We start from the raw sequence: 13,650 nt of genomic DNA, 5'->3' as shown, positions 1-13,650 counted from the left end.
AATTTGCGGTAACGTGAAGATTAACAATTAAATATGTTGTACCGGGGAGCCCGTTACAACGGATCACTACAAAGGTTACAATGTTATTGAATGATGTGATTCCATAGTTTCGCTTAAATACCAGTAATTAAATCAAATACCTAAACAATTCATAGCAATTCTGACATATAAACAAACGGCAATAAGGACTGTGGAAATAGCGAACGTAACCCTCTGTTTACGTTGAAAAAATCTGCACATGGAATTTATTTGACTAAACGTAAAGACAATGTTCTCCTGGATTAACCAGCACCACTGTTACTTACATTTCTAAATTAAACAATCCACTCTTGGTAGCAAATAATTTATAAAACGTAATATCACATACGGACTGTTTCACCAGGAAAAAATTGTTTTAACCCTCCGTTTCCAACATGGTTACGTTGAGAGAATCTGTGCTGATGTAAACATGGAAATTCCTTTACATTGGTTCAGTTTAAGGAAATATATTACACACCTTCACAATTAGTACCATTTTAGTGAGATTAACAAATAAAGAAACCCTGTATACCTCATACGTAACCCTCCGTTTCCAACGTAGTTACGTTGAGAGAATCTGTGCAGATGTAAACATGGAAATTCCTCTACATTGGTTAAGTTTAAGAAAATATAATATCACACATCTTCACAATTAGTAGCATTTTAGTGAGATTAACAAATAATGAAACCCTGTATACCTCCTATATTTGTTGGTAGCAGAAAACGAAGCAGACTGCGTATTTTTGAAATACAGAGCTGGAAATTAGCTTTTTTATCTTTAAAGGGGAAAGACACTATAAAGACTATATTACATAGACAAACTAAAATACAACTTAAGCCTTGGCCGTAAAGAACGTTCCAAAAACTTACTTTAAATGATATAAAAACCTCTGTTAACTGCAATTATTTACCTGAATTACTTTTCTAGACGAAAATTCGATCTGATAACGACGTATTTCTTATTAAGGGTGCTACAGTTAATTAGAAAATATATATAAAGGTGCTCAAGCTCAGATGAAATACCAAAGTAATTTGTCAGCGTCTACTGCTAGATAGTCTGACCCAAAAGTAATTTTTGACGTACTTTCAGAATTAACTAAAATTAACATACTTAGTGTTAATTGATTTAAATTAAACTAGCCGATAGCACACCTTGAATACTTAATTGTTAATTCAAGAGCATTCCGAAAAGTAACTTCACTGTAGTTTTTCTGTTCGCGGTGGGGGTAAATCACGAAAAACGCCATGTTAATCTCCATAGGAAATTTAGTAAAATCATGTGAATTTTGCTTTAACGTTACAAAAGGGTGTCAAGTCATATCTACAAGGGCCTACCGGCCCTGTAGAATATTTCTTCTAAAGTAAATTTGTTAAAATATATTTACTTCAAATCTAAAATGTCATCGCTCAATTCGGAGACTTTTTCCCGCAAATTAAAATCCAATATATGTCGCCACCCGCTAACAAACTACCGAATGATAAAACAAAGCGGTTTCCTATTCAACAGAATAGTATCAACCCTTGATAACCACCCATAACCCAAAGGCTGTTAGACGAAATTACTCTATTATTGTGCCACCTAAAAATGTTTCTATTTTAAACAATTCAATTTTGTCTTGACTCATAAGCCAAAGGTAGTTAGACGAAATTACCCTATTATTATGCCACCTAAAATGTTATTATTTTAAACAATTCAATAATGTCTTGACTATTTGTTGAAGAGCGAGAGTGTGTTGAAAGTTGGTTTTTCGTAATATTGGGAATCAACAACGTAAGTTGCAGTGTGAAACGCTTATTCATACAAAATAATTTAAGGTAGAATTTAGCCTCCTAACTTCCTAAGTCTTCTGCTGTGTTGCCTGTTATGTTTAAATTATTCATGAAGAGTTAACTTCGTATCGAATGAAACCATCTTTGTTTTGGTATGGTATAATCAGGTTATAGTTATAAAACAAAATATGCTGACCGAAACTTGATTGTCGTAGTTATTATTCTCATCTGAAAATACTACCTTCCATTCGTTTAAACATATTCTCTCTAAAGCTAGTTAGTCCAGCTTTGATATGGAAAAACGCGAACACTCATGCTGGCAAATTAAGAATATTGTTCGATGTACGGCTAAAGGAAAGTGTATACACTTCAACTGACCTACCGAGCGGTGAATAGAATTTCCTATAAAATTGAACAATTCTTTAATTTTAACACCTACAATAGTTGCACATTCAGTTAAATAAATGGGTAGATAGTCCTCTTGATATTGAGAGGTATTATTTTGGTTACTTGTAAAAGTAATACCCTTATGCCGTTACATAGAAGCTACCCACATGATAAAAGCTAAGAAAATGCGTAAAAAAGTTGCTGTAATTATCGGGTAATGATGATTTGCAAAAACCAAAGAGTGATAGAATTAGAAGCGCATGACGAATAAATATTTATTTCCGAGAAAATCAATGGCAGTTATGTAACATTAATCATGCACATTAATTTTTTTCTATTTGATCTTTTTCGAGCTTCTGGCGATTTCATATAGATTCTTGGCCATAACGGGACCGGTTTGTTTGATCATAGTTGAAAGCTGAGATGTTTCTTGTTCCAAAAGACTCAAAGGTTCATCAAATTCTAATATTTTTCCAGCATCCAAAACCTGTAAAGATTTTCAATTTTATAAAGTAGTTCAGCATGTATTGTCACTTGTTATACATATATGCAAGAATTCGTTAAGAATCTCCAGATATTAAAAAATTCTCAAGCCCCTCTAAATATTTTTTCCCAACCCCTTTTATGTAGATACAAAAATTCTTCCTATACGTGATTTTAGTTAGTGACTGACATTGCCTGTCGTCGAACGCGCTCCGTAGCCTTGGCAGAACAACTCTCCGAAAAGGGGGCGGTAACCTCGTAAGTCCCGTATACTACTCCATGGTTCTCATACTAAAGACTAGAGGCAGACGGAGAGAGAATCAGTATAGGTAGCCGTGATCCATGCGTGGTGAGAACGGGGTATGGAACGCCGTTTAGGCCAAAATGATAAACTTGCCAGGTTGTTATATAGTACGAGGCAGGTTGTTATATAGTACGAGGAAAGCTGTTATATAGTATACGGACAAGGCAAGATGTTATATAGTACGAGGCAAGTTGTTATATAGTACGAGGCAAGTTGTTATATAGTACAGGCAAGTTGTTATATAGTACGAGGCAAGTTGTTATATAGTACGAGGCAAGTTGTTATATAGTACGAGGCAAGTTGTTATATAGTACGAGGCAAGTTGTTATATAGTACGAGGCAAGTTGTTATATAGTACGAGGCAAGTTGTTATATAGTACGAGGCAAGTTGTTATATAGTACGAGGCAAGTTGTTATATAGTACGAGGCAAGTTGTTATATAGTACGAGGCAAGTTGTTATATAGTACGAGGCAAGTTGTTATATAGTACGAGGCAAGTTGTTATATAGTACGAGGCAAGTTGTTATATACGTGGACTAGGCCTACTAAATTGACTGAATTCCGAGAAACTATGAAACAGCGTTCGCTTGGTTTGGTTCATTTGAATTTTGAAGGGAGGAACCGCGAAGTAGTCTAGATATTTTGGCATAAGTTGCAAAATGCATAAAGCTATGACTAATAATTTTCTATTAATTAAAACAATTTGAAGTTCAATGATTCATAGCTAACTTTGATTTTTTATTTTTGCTGATTTTCGGAAAATTTACCGGGAAATTTCGACGTTTAATTTTTCCGGAAAATTAACAACCCTAAATCATACTAACTTACATATTTTCACGCTTATAATATTTGTAGGATTGAAGGTAAACCACTTCCACAAATCCAAAAATATATACAAACAACATGCAGGTAAAGAAATCGTTGTTATTTTGACCTTTAATGGAATTTTATGAATAAATATCGAGAAGTGGTTCCGTGGTATCGCTTTGAGATCTGCATGTCCGTGATTTGATTCCCTAAACTCCAAAAAATATTTTTTGGGTTTTTCAAATTATATATATGTAACGAGTTTGAGGGTAATGATATATGTGGAAACAAATAATTGTATTTATTTATATTTATTGGTATATTGAAGGTAAACCTTTTGGTCAAGTCAAAGGTAATATATAAGGAGTAAAAAGTCTTTATAAATGATCACATTTAATGAAAAAAAGAAACTTAATATCTGGACGTCGCCTCTTGGTGTAGCCTTACAATTGCGAGCCATAGGTGCCGAGTTTGATTACCTGTAACTTACATTTTTTTGTATAATTATAAACATGTTTAAGTGGAGACAAAACGATAAACCGACTAGCAACAGTTTGTTGGTTTCCAGTTTCTATTAGGCAAGGTTAGGTTAGGTTAATTATATTCAAGTATTTACCGATGTGGAACAGTTTCCAATGTCGGATAGGTAGTATTTTAGTTTTCCGAATTTTTTGCAGGGCTATCAAGATTTTCTATCATGACAAGTGACCCAAGGGCGGGGCCAAATAGTAGCCACATCGTGCACAGTACTTAATTACGCCCTCCCCCAACGCGCTCCCTCAACAGTGCTAATGTGATTACCCGTAACCCACAAGATCGGTTAACTCCGACTACATTCCAATGCACCTAACCATTTCTTCGTTTAACTCTGAAATAACCATTTCTTCGCTTAACTCTGACCACATTCCAAGTCTCGAAAAAAATTTAACACGGCACCTCCAACCCCCAGGCCAACCCCCACCTCTTGCATCCCAAGTCCAACTAAGACCGTCATCGTATACTACGATGTGGCTAATAAAAAATGTAGGCGGTCGTGCCTTATTGTGTTCTTTAAAACTTCCGTGGCGTGTGTAACCACAGAGAATTAAGACAGGGAGTGGATGGATGTGCTATCGAGATTGTAGCTACTCTTAAAGCAAGTAGGCGTAACAGGCCAGGCTAGTTTCCGGTCTAGAGCTAGCTTCCAGTAACACTAAACCGAAAACCGCCCTGGCCTGATCACGTGGTTTTTATAGCGACATTTCTGGCTCTAGCATCCACTCCCTGTTTCAATTCTCTCTGGTGTCACGTGTATCAATATTCTTCGAACCCTCGAACCCCCTTCAAAGTGGCTAAAAGAGGAGTATACATAGCTTTGACATTTCATTCATTATCGTAGCGCTTTTTATTATGAAGCTGCCATTACTTTCTTAACTTTTCACAAATTTTCCACGAAATAAACCCTTAAAGGAAAAAAGGTTTTGCATGGAGTGGTAAAGAGGAAGGCTATGCGCAGCAGTATAAATTACCCATCGTGCTTTAATTTAGGTGGATCTAAAATTGCAGAGCCATCTATTTCGTGCTTTTCCTCGAAACGTAATTTAGTGCCTATCGTCGTCCACCAAGTGTCATATAAAAAGTAAGTCCACCTACCGTGCTAGGTATGCTCGAATTTTAGACTGACGAATATAGAGTGCTGTTAGTTGTGGCGTAAGAACGAATGTTAAACGTCACCAGTCTGCCTTTAGCAAAGGGAGGCCATGCTTGTTTCCGTATTTTCATTATGGGAACATGGGTGACGTCAAACCGGGGCTTCTGACAGCACTCTGTAGGCGTTGGACCTCTTTACAAACGGTATAGACTTTACCACTCCATATAAAACTAAGTTCAACAGAAAACCACTCAATGGGGGGGGGTACAATACCCCTGAAATTTCACCAATATATAATGCTGCTTCTCGTCCGCCTAAAACCGTCTTCGCTCGTTTTTGCCCCCTCCAAGCTCACGAAGGAAATGACATTTCTTTCCTTACCGTAGCTATTTTCATATACATATATAGTGATGCCATTACTGTCTTCACCTCTCCCAATTTTTCGAAAAAATATATCTAAGTCCACGTATATAACAACTTGCCTCGTACTATATAACAACTTGCCTCGTACTATATAACAACTTGCCTCGTACTATATAACAACTTGCCTCGTACTATATAACAACTTGCCTCGTACTATATAACAACTTGCCTCGTACTATATAACAACTTGCCTCGTACTATATAACAACTTGCCTCGTACTATATAACAACTTGCCTAGTACTATATAACAACTTGCCTAGTACTATATAACAACTGGCCTAGTACTATATAACAACTGGCCTAGTACTATATAACAACTGGCCTAGTACTATATAACAACTTGCCAAGTACTATATAACAACTTGCCTAGTACTATATAACAACTTGCCTAGTACTATATAACAACTTGCCTAGTACTATATAACAACTTGCCTAGTACTATATAACAACTTGCCTAGTACTATATAACAACTTGCCTAGTACTATATAACAACTTGCCTAGTACTATATAACAACTTGCCTAGTACTATATAACAACTTGCCTAGTACTATATAACAACTTGCCTAGTACTATATAACAACTTGCCTAGTACTATATAACAACTTGCCTAGTACTATATAACAACTTGCCTAGTACTATATAACAACTTGCCTAGTACTATAATAAAAAAAAAGTTCAGCTAGCTAATTGGACCAAGTCATCTTGCGACTTATTGCCACTTATCTAACGCCTTTTCAATGCATAGAGGGGTGTGGGCTAGCCCCTATGCCACAGCTAACCGACAGCGCCCTATACTAAATATTACCGTTAACCTATATAACAACTTGCCTAGTACTATATAACAACTTGCCTAGTACTATATAACAACTTGCCTAGTACTATATAACAACTTGCCTAGTACTATATAACAACTTGCCTAGTACTATATAACAACTTGCCTAGTACTATATAACAACTTGCCTAGTACTATATAACAACTTGCCTAGTACTATATAACAACTTGCATCGTACTATATAACAACTTGCATCGTACTATATAACAACTTGCATCGTACTATATAACAACTTGCATCGTACTATATAACAACTTGCCTCGTACTATATAACAACTTGCCTCGTACTATATAACAACTTGCCTCGTACTATAACAACTTGCCTCGTACTATATAACAACTTGCCTCGTACTATATAACAACTTGCCTCGTACTATATAACAACTTGCCTCGTACTATATAACAACTTGCCTCGTACTATATACAAATTGCATCGTACTATTTAACAAATTGCATCGTACTATTTAACAACTTGCATCGTACTATATAACAACTTGCCTCGTAGTATATAACAACTTGCCTCGTAGTATATAACAACTTGCCTCGTACTATATAACAACTTGCCTCGTACTATATAACAACTTGCCTCGTACTATATAACAACTTGCCTCGTACTATATAACAACTTGCCTCGTACTATATAACAACTTGCCTCGTACTATATAACAACTTGCCTCGTACTATATAACAACTTGCCTCGTACTATATAACAACTTGCCTCGTACTATATAACAACCTGGCAAGTACATAATTTTGGCCGAAACGGCGTTCCATAACGGGGCGCAAATTTCTCGCGCACAGTCGACGTAGCGGGATTACAGAGACAAGACTAGTAGGTCCGCCCATGCGCAAAGGATATGCATCATGAAAATAAACGTACCAAAAATGGTTTTTACTACCCCCCCCCCTTTTTCCCATTTTCAGCAGATTTTATAAAAAGTGTTTGTATCTCCTTCTCTCTTTTTTCTCTTTTTTATACCGTGTACAGACAAGGGCCAAATGGTAATAATACAAATGTTTTTGGCCATAACTTCTCCCATACGCTTTTTGCAAAGTCTTATTTCACTTGTGACTTGTATAAAGCGAAGATCTTATCTGAATACTTTGATGGTCGTCAGTAGAACATTGTCTTTTTCTTTATTTAAATTTAGTCTAGACTAAGATAATGAAGTATGGGAAAATGCATGCATTTTTCATCTATCTCAGTAAATAAATAATTTTCTTAAAAAAAGGTTTTTTTAGTTTCTGCTGTGCGTAATTGTGCATTTATAGATTATGCATTTTTAAATCTTCGAGCAAAACTTAAATTTATTAATAGAAACTTTAAATTCTATTGGGAGTGAAGCCAGAAAACATAATATAGCATTCAATATGAAAGTTATCATATAGTACTTACCATTATTTTGTCAGAATCCATGATAGTATTAAGGCGATGCGCAATGGTTATAACAGTGCAGTTAGCAAAGTTTTGCCTTATCTTGCTCTGAATTAGTGCATCTGTTTGATGATCAACATTCGCTGTAGCTTCATCGAGGACTAGTATTTTATTTTTTACAAGGAGAGCTCTTGCCAGGCATATTAACTGACGTTGCCCCACGCTTAAGTTACTTCCGCCTTCAGTAATTTTATTATCCAAACCCTCAGGCATTTCTATTACTGGCTGTTTTAACTGAACCTAAAGAAAACACAATAATTATATATTTGAAAATTATAGAGCTATTACGAAAAGCATTCGAACCTCTTCTAAAACAGCCCACAATTCTTCATCGGATTTCTTTTTAAATGGATCAATATTGCTTCTAATTGTACCGCTAAACAAAATCGGATCCTTAAAATAAAATATAATTAGTTAAATTGTCTTCCTTTCATTGCTCCGAAATAAAAGAATATGCCTTCGGTGAAAAATAAATAATTTCCTTTTGGGGCTGTCAAACTTATATTAATTTAATGTAATAAAAAGAGATCATTGTCAAAATAGCCCAACTTTTCCTTATGACTTTCATCTTGCCATCATACTAGGTGACTTACAAAATCCCCTGTCAAAACAACCTAACTTTTCCCAATGATTTTCATCTTACTAGGTGACTTAAAAATCCCCTGTCAAAACAGCCAAACTTTACCTAATGATTTTCATCTTACTATCATACTAGGTGACTTACAAAATCTTTTGTATAATCTCTAAAGATCTAACATTTAAGTAATATTCAGATGTGGTTGTTATGTTCAACATTTATTTGGCAATGAAATTTTCTTAAGTTACCTGAGGAATGATCGAGATCTTGCTTCTCAAATCATGTAGTCCAATTTCTCTAACGTTTACCCCGTCAATGCACAGTAAGCCCTCGCTTTCCGTCATTCTGAATAACGCTGCAATGATTGAACTCTTCCCGGCTCCAGTTCGTCCAACAACCCCTATTTTTTCTCCACCTTTTATGTGACAGCTGATTCCTTTCAAGACTGGTATGTCTCCACTGTCTGGGTATGTCAAATACAGATTTTTGAATGTTACCTCTCCTTCTCTTGGCCAATATGAGGGAGGTCTTTTTTGGGGTTGGGATTCGAGATCCGCTTCAGGAGCTAGCCGGCTGTATTCCAATACACGCTCTACAGCAGTCATCTTCAAAATTATGATAAATATATTATTGCAAATTATTCATTAACTGCCTACTCGGTTTATAATATCTGATGAATTTTTAAAACCTTATAAAATGATTATTTTTGATCTTAATATTTAACCTTAAATAATGTTAATTCAGCCCTAAAATTATTAAAATTGAAAATAACTAATAGATTTTTAATAAAATTTCTTCACCTTTTAATAATAAAACTTCTGTATGTAATCTAATCTGTGCAAGTTAATGAAACCTCTAAACCTAATTAATTTGAATGTATTTCTGCATTTTGTTTAAAAGTGTTACAATTTTGTACATGCCCTTTTCTATGAAGGTCTTATTTTTACCAATTTATTTACAAAATAAAACGCCCCTCGGAAATGCCCTATCTACTTGGAAGGTCCCATGGTTCGTCGGTTATAATGTCTCGAGTCCCTAAAGAAACGCTTTGTTTTCATGATAATATAAGGTAAATATTTGGAGGCACACCAACTTCCTGACGAATAGGAAATGGGGCTCCTTTTAAAAAAATATCTTAGAGCCCTAGGAGAAAAAATCGCTGTTTTGAATGAAGTTCAGGTCACGGGTGCAAACTATCTCATGAACTCTTGACTTCGGGAAAAATATCTCTCTCCTCCCGCCTAGAGGACCCATCACGGTATGAGCGAAGAAATATAACTCTTTGTGTAATACTGCCTAATATTTGAAAGTTTTTTTCTTTAATAAACTTTTTTTCTTTTTAAACCAAGAGTCTATAAACATTTTATAGTGAATTATATGCCCAATTGAACCACCGAAGTAGATTTATTTCCCGCGAAATTAAACTCGAAACTTTAAATCTTTTTCAATCGAGATTTAAAGCCAGTGTGTCAAAGATAATGCAAATTGCACGATTTTAGATTTGAAAAATTTGCCCGAAAAGCTCGGAAGGAAGGTAGTAGCGCCCTTAAGATATTTTAATATATCGCGTACCATTACAGTTTTCAAATTCAAATTATGCTAAGCAAAGACAAGTATTTTAGAAATTTTAACTGCTTAACGTTTTGGGTGTTGGATGGCTTTCAAAATTTCTCTACTATTTTGTTATTCTACCCAAATTTGTTGTGAATTAGCATTAAGAATAAATAGCAACATTAGCAAACCTGACATGTGAGATTTAAAAAAGATTGCACATTAGGTTCACCAACCTGATTTTCTAAATCCGCCGATTGATTAACTGAATACTGAAAAAGTCCAGTCAATGCCAAAGCTGAGGAAATTGATAGTCCGATGTTACCGCCAGATGTTCCTGTATTTAATAATTTAAAGAAAATTTCGTTAGAATTGATGCAACTATGTGGCGGAGCGAGAACGGGTATTAATTGATTTACAAATATCATATTTTCAAATTTTCTCTATTGGGAGAAATCGACACTTCTTGAATCCGTTAACAACCACCAATTTTACATGTATCATTTCACTTCATTTATCAATTTCCCTACTCTGGCTTCTTTTTTTCAGACCCCAGACTATTTCTTTATCATTTCTCTACCAGACTCATTGGTAGCTCTTAATTTTTCGCCCGTTCACGAAAAACAAAACTATAATCTTTATGAACCAATAACCCTTATCTGTGAAAGAACAGTTATAGCAACGATTGCACATCATGCAATTAAACCGTGTTTAATTTTAAAAAGATTTAACTCAAAACTATGAAAATATATATATTACGGCAAGACAAAGTTTCTACGAAGCTCATATCAGGACAGAAGGTTTTCATTTAATAAAATACCTTCGCTAACTCGACCAAAAATGCAAATTTTACAAACCTGTATCAATAGTGATCAAGAATATGGTTAGACAAGTAATGAACACTACAGTCAGTAAGTCTAAATTCATGGCAAACCATCGGCCTATTCCGAGAATTGTAAAAAATGGTGATGTATGATGGTCTTGAAAAGAGCAGAAGTCATTCTCGAACTGCTGTTCCACACCTGAAGCTCTAATGGTTGTTAATCCATATAGGGAAGTTGAAAGGTGACTGAATACGGGACTTCTGGCTATAATAGGATAAAGTGAACGTTATCAACTGTGGTTTTTTCACTTCAAGATTTATTTAAAACTGCTTATCATAGAAGGTATCGAGTATTTTTATAGTTTGGTAATGTTTTCGTGACATTTTGTTTTACCGCTGTTACAACAATGCGACTCAAAAAAGAACGATCAGGACGTCGCAATTCATTAAATGTTACAGAAACACATCCTCAAGGATTGGTTACATCCGACCGAGAGGGAAACGCCTTACTTTTGTATTATAAATCTGATAGTTTACGAACCAGTTCTTAAACGTCATTAGTTCCTTACAGGCCTATTATTGAAGGCGTGTGATGTAGCTGGGAAGCCAACATATAATCGGTTCCCGTATGAGTGGATCCTATAATAGAGGTTCTACAAATAGCGGATTCCCAAAACCACGGTTTACGCGTTATGGTAGTTTCTTATACAGTAGTTTTCGTAAGCGCGGCGTACTGTTACAGCAGTTCCCTCTAGAGCCGAACTACAGGGATTTGAAAAAGTTTATGATGGTGTAGGTTTGATTATTTGAACATCAATAGTATTAGGTCGGGTATGGCTAATTAAGTCACGTTAAATTTAGTTTTTCAACCCCAATAAAATTAGGTTCGGTTATTTGAATATCTATAGTATTAGGTATGTTTAGATTTGGTTATTTCAACTTCGACATTATTAGGTTAGCTCGAGTTTTGTTATTTGAACGCCAATTGTTTTATGTCAGGCTAGATTTGGTTATTTTAACCCCAATGGTATTAAGTCAGGTTAGGTTTGAACCTGAATAGTATTGGAATTGTGAGTTAAGGTTTGAGTAAGATGATGTATTTGTACATGATAAGGCAAACTGTAGAGTTAAGAATTGTTAAAAACTTCAGTTTAACACTGCCTACAGTGGCCGCTATATCTAAAACAACAATTTTGATTAACGCCGCCCTTTGGGGAATGGCGTATAATATTTCGGAAACTGCTGATACCCTGATGTAGTTGATGATGTGTTAATAATACACTTGAAATGTGTATCAGGTATTATACAACTAAGTTCCAACGAATATTATTAAGCTTGTAAAACTCACTTGTTCCTTCGAGCCTTTTAAGATCCCTTGCCGTAGCGATGTAATATTTTCGTAGATAGAAAAATATAACCAGCAGAATAACTGCTGGAATTGCCACGAAATAGCTGACATAGATAACTATCACTAAAATTCCGATAAGCGTCAAGATATTCTGAAAAATAAAAAACCCTCACAAAAACTAGAATCCTTTGCGTGCATCCTTATACTCACCGCTGTAAAATCAACGATTGTGAAAGGAAGTAAATCGTCGATTAGACCCAAATCTTTCGTAAATCTATTTAAAATCCTTCCTATTTTACGAGAAAAGAATTAGAAATCTCGAGCTTATATTGTTAAATTATAAGTACACGCTAGATTTTGGTCTATTTATTTGAAAGGCATATAAAAATTAATATTTGAAATTTGAACCAATTTTCAATCTACAATATTTGATTCTATTCTATAATATTTTTAGTGGATACAAAGCTGCTTTTTAAAAACTCTAGCATGATACTTTCATTTAAAGAAATTTAAAATGAGCTGCTATTTAAAAACTCTAGCATGATACTTTCATTTAAAGAAATATAAAATGAGCTGCTATTTAAAAACTCTAGCATGATACTTTCATTTAAAGAAATATAAAATGAGCTGCTATTTAAAAACTCTAGCATGTTACTTTCATTTAAAGAAATATAAAACGATTAACTTGCCGACTGGATTGCGATCGAAAAATGCGATGGGAGCTCTGCAAACGCTCTTAAACATCGTATTGTGTAAGTTAACTGACGAACTCATGCAAATTAAAAAGAATGCTAGAGTCCTTGAAATGGAAAGAACGAAGAGAACAACCATGAAACCAGTATACGTATATATATTTGTTGTTGTGTTCGTGAAATCCCCAATTGCAGTGTTCCACACTGATTCCCAAGATGTTTCAGTGGTCGAATTATTAAAATAAGTGCCGTTTTTATCCTGTTCGGCATTAGTCCTTTTAGAGAACCGTTGAATTAAAGAGACATATGAAAAATGTAAAGAGAATAATATACCATAATGCTAGCCAAAAATCGCTATAACTATAAATGAGTTGAGTCAACAAATTAGCAATTATCACGAAGAAAAGCATCAAAACTCCACCTCCTCCTTTTAGATAAATGAAATAAGTCGACGCTTTCACAGATCCTTCGCTTTTCTCTTCTTCAACTTGTTTGGGAGCTTCACCCTATAAACAAATGAAAACCACATGTATTGCAAAACTATAGTCCGTAAAATAAAATCCAATA

General features: G+C 34.9%; 1 protein-coding gene across 8 annotated transcripts in view; it reads right to left on the bottom strand.

Annotated features, from left to right (window-relative positions):
• Positions 1 to 2,430: 2,430 nt before the first annotated feature.
• The window catches only part of LOC149620782 (ATP-binding cassette sub-family C member 4-like), a 30,485-nt gene continuing 19,265 nt past the window's right edge, over positions 2,431 to 13,650 (bottom strand). For all 8 annotated transcript variants that reach the window (XM_089853915.1, XM_089853916.1, XM_089853920.1 and 5 more), the window contains 10 exons: positions 13,417 to 13,589; positions 13,077 to 13,358; positions 12,602 to 12,677; positions 12,392 to 12,542; positions 11,078 to 11,308; positions 10,457 to 10,557; positions 8,918 to 9,274; positions 8,396 to 8,485; positions 8,054 to 8,332; positions 2,431 to 2,662 (listed from right to left, as the gene is read on the bottom strand). In XM_089853915.1, the coding sequence (XP_089710041.1) occupies positions 2,510 to 2,662; positions 8,054 to 8,332; positions 8,396 to 8,485; positions 8,918 to 9,274; positions 10,457 to 10,557; positions 11,078 to 11,308; positions 12,392 to 12,542; positions 12,602 to 12,677; positions 13,077 to 13,358; positions 13,417 to 13,589 (1,893 nt within the window). In that variant the 3' untranslated portion in view covers positions 2,431 to 2,509. The remainder of the gene's footprint in view (positions 2,663 to 8,053; positions 8,333 to 8,395; positions 8,486 to 8,917; positions 9,275 to 10,456; positions 10,558 to 11,077; positions 11,309 to 12,391; positions 12,543 to 12,601; positions 12,678 to 13,076; positions 13,359 to 13,416; positions 13,590 to 13,650) is intronic.

Source organism: Phalangium opilio, unplaced genomic scaffold (genome assembly GCF_054372755.1).
Source record: "Phalangium opilio isolate 3A_F unplaced genomic scaffold, DU_Popi_V2 ptg000209l_1, whole genome shotgun sequence".
In the NCBI taxonomy this organism is placed as follows: domain Eukaryota; kingdom Metazoa; phylum Arthropoda; class Arachnida; order Opiliones; family Phalangiidae; genus Phalangium; species Phalangium opilio.
The sequence above is the reverse complement of the archived record's forward strand: the minus strand, read 5'-3'. Positions and strand labels throughout refer to the sequence as shown.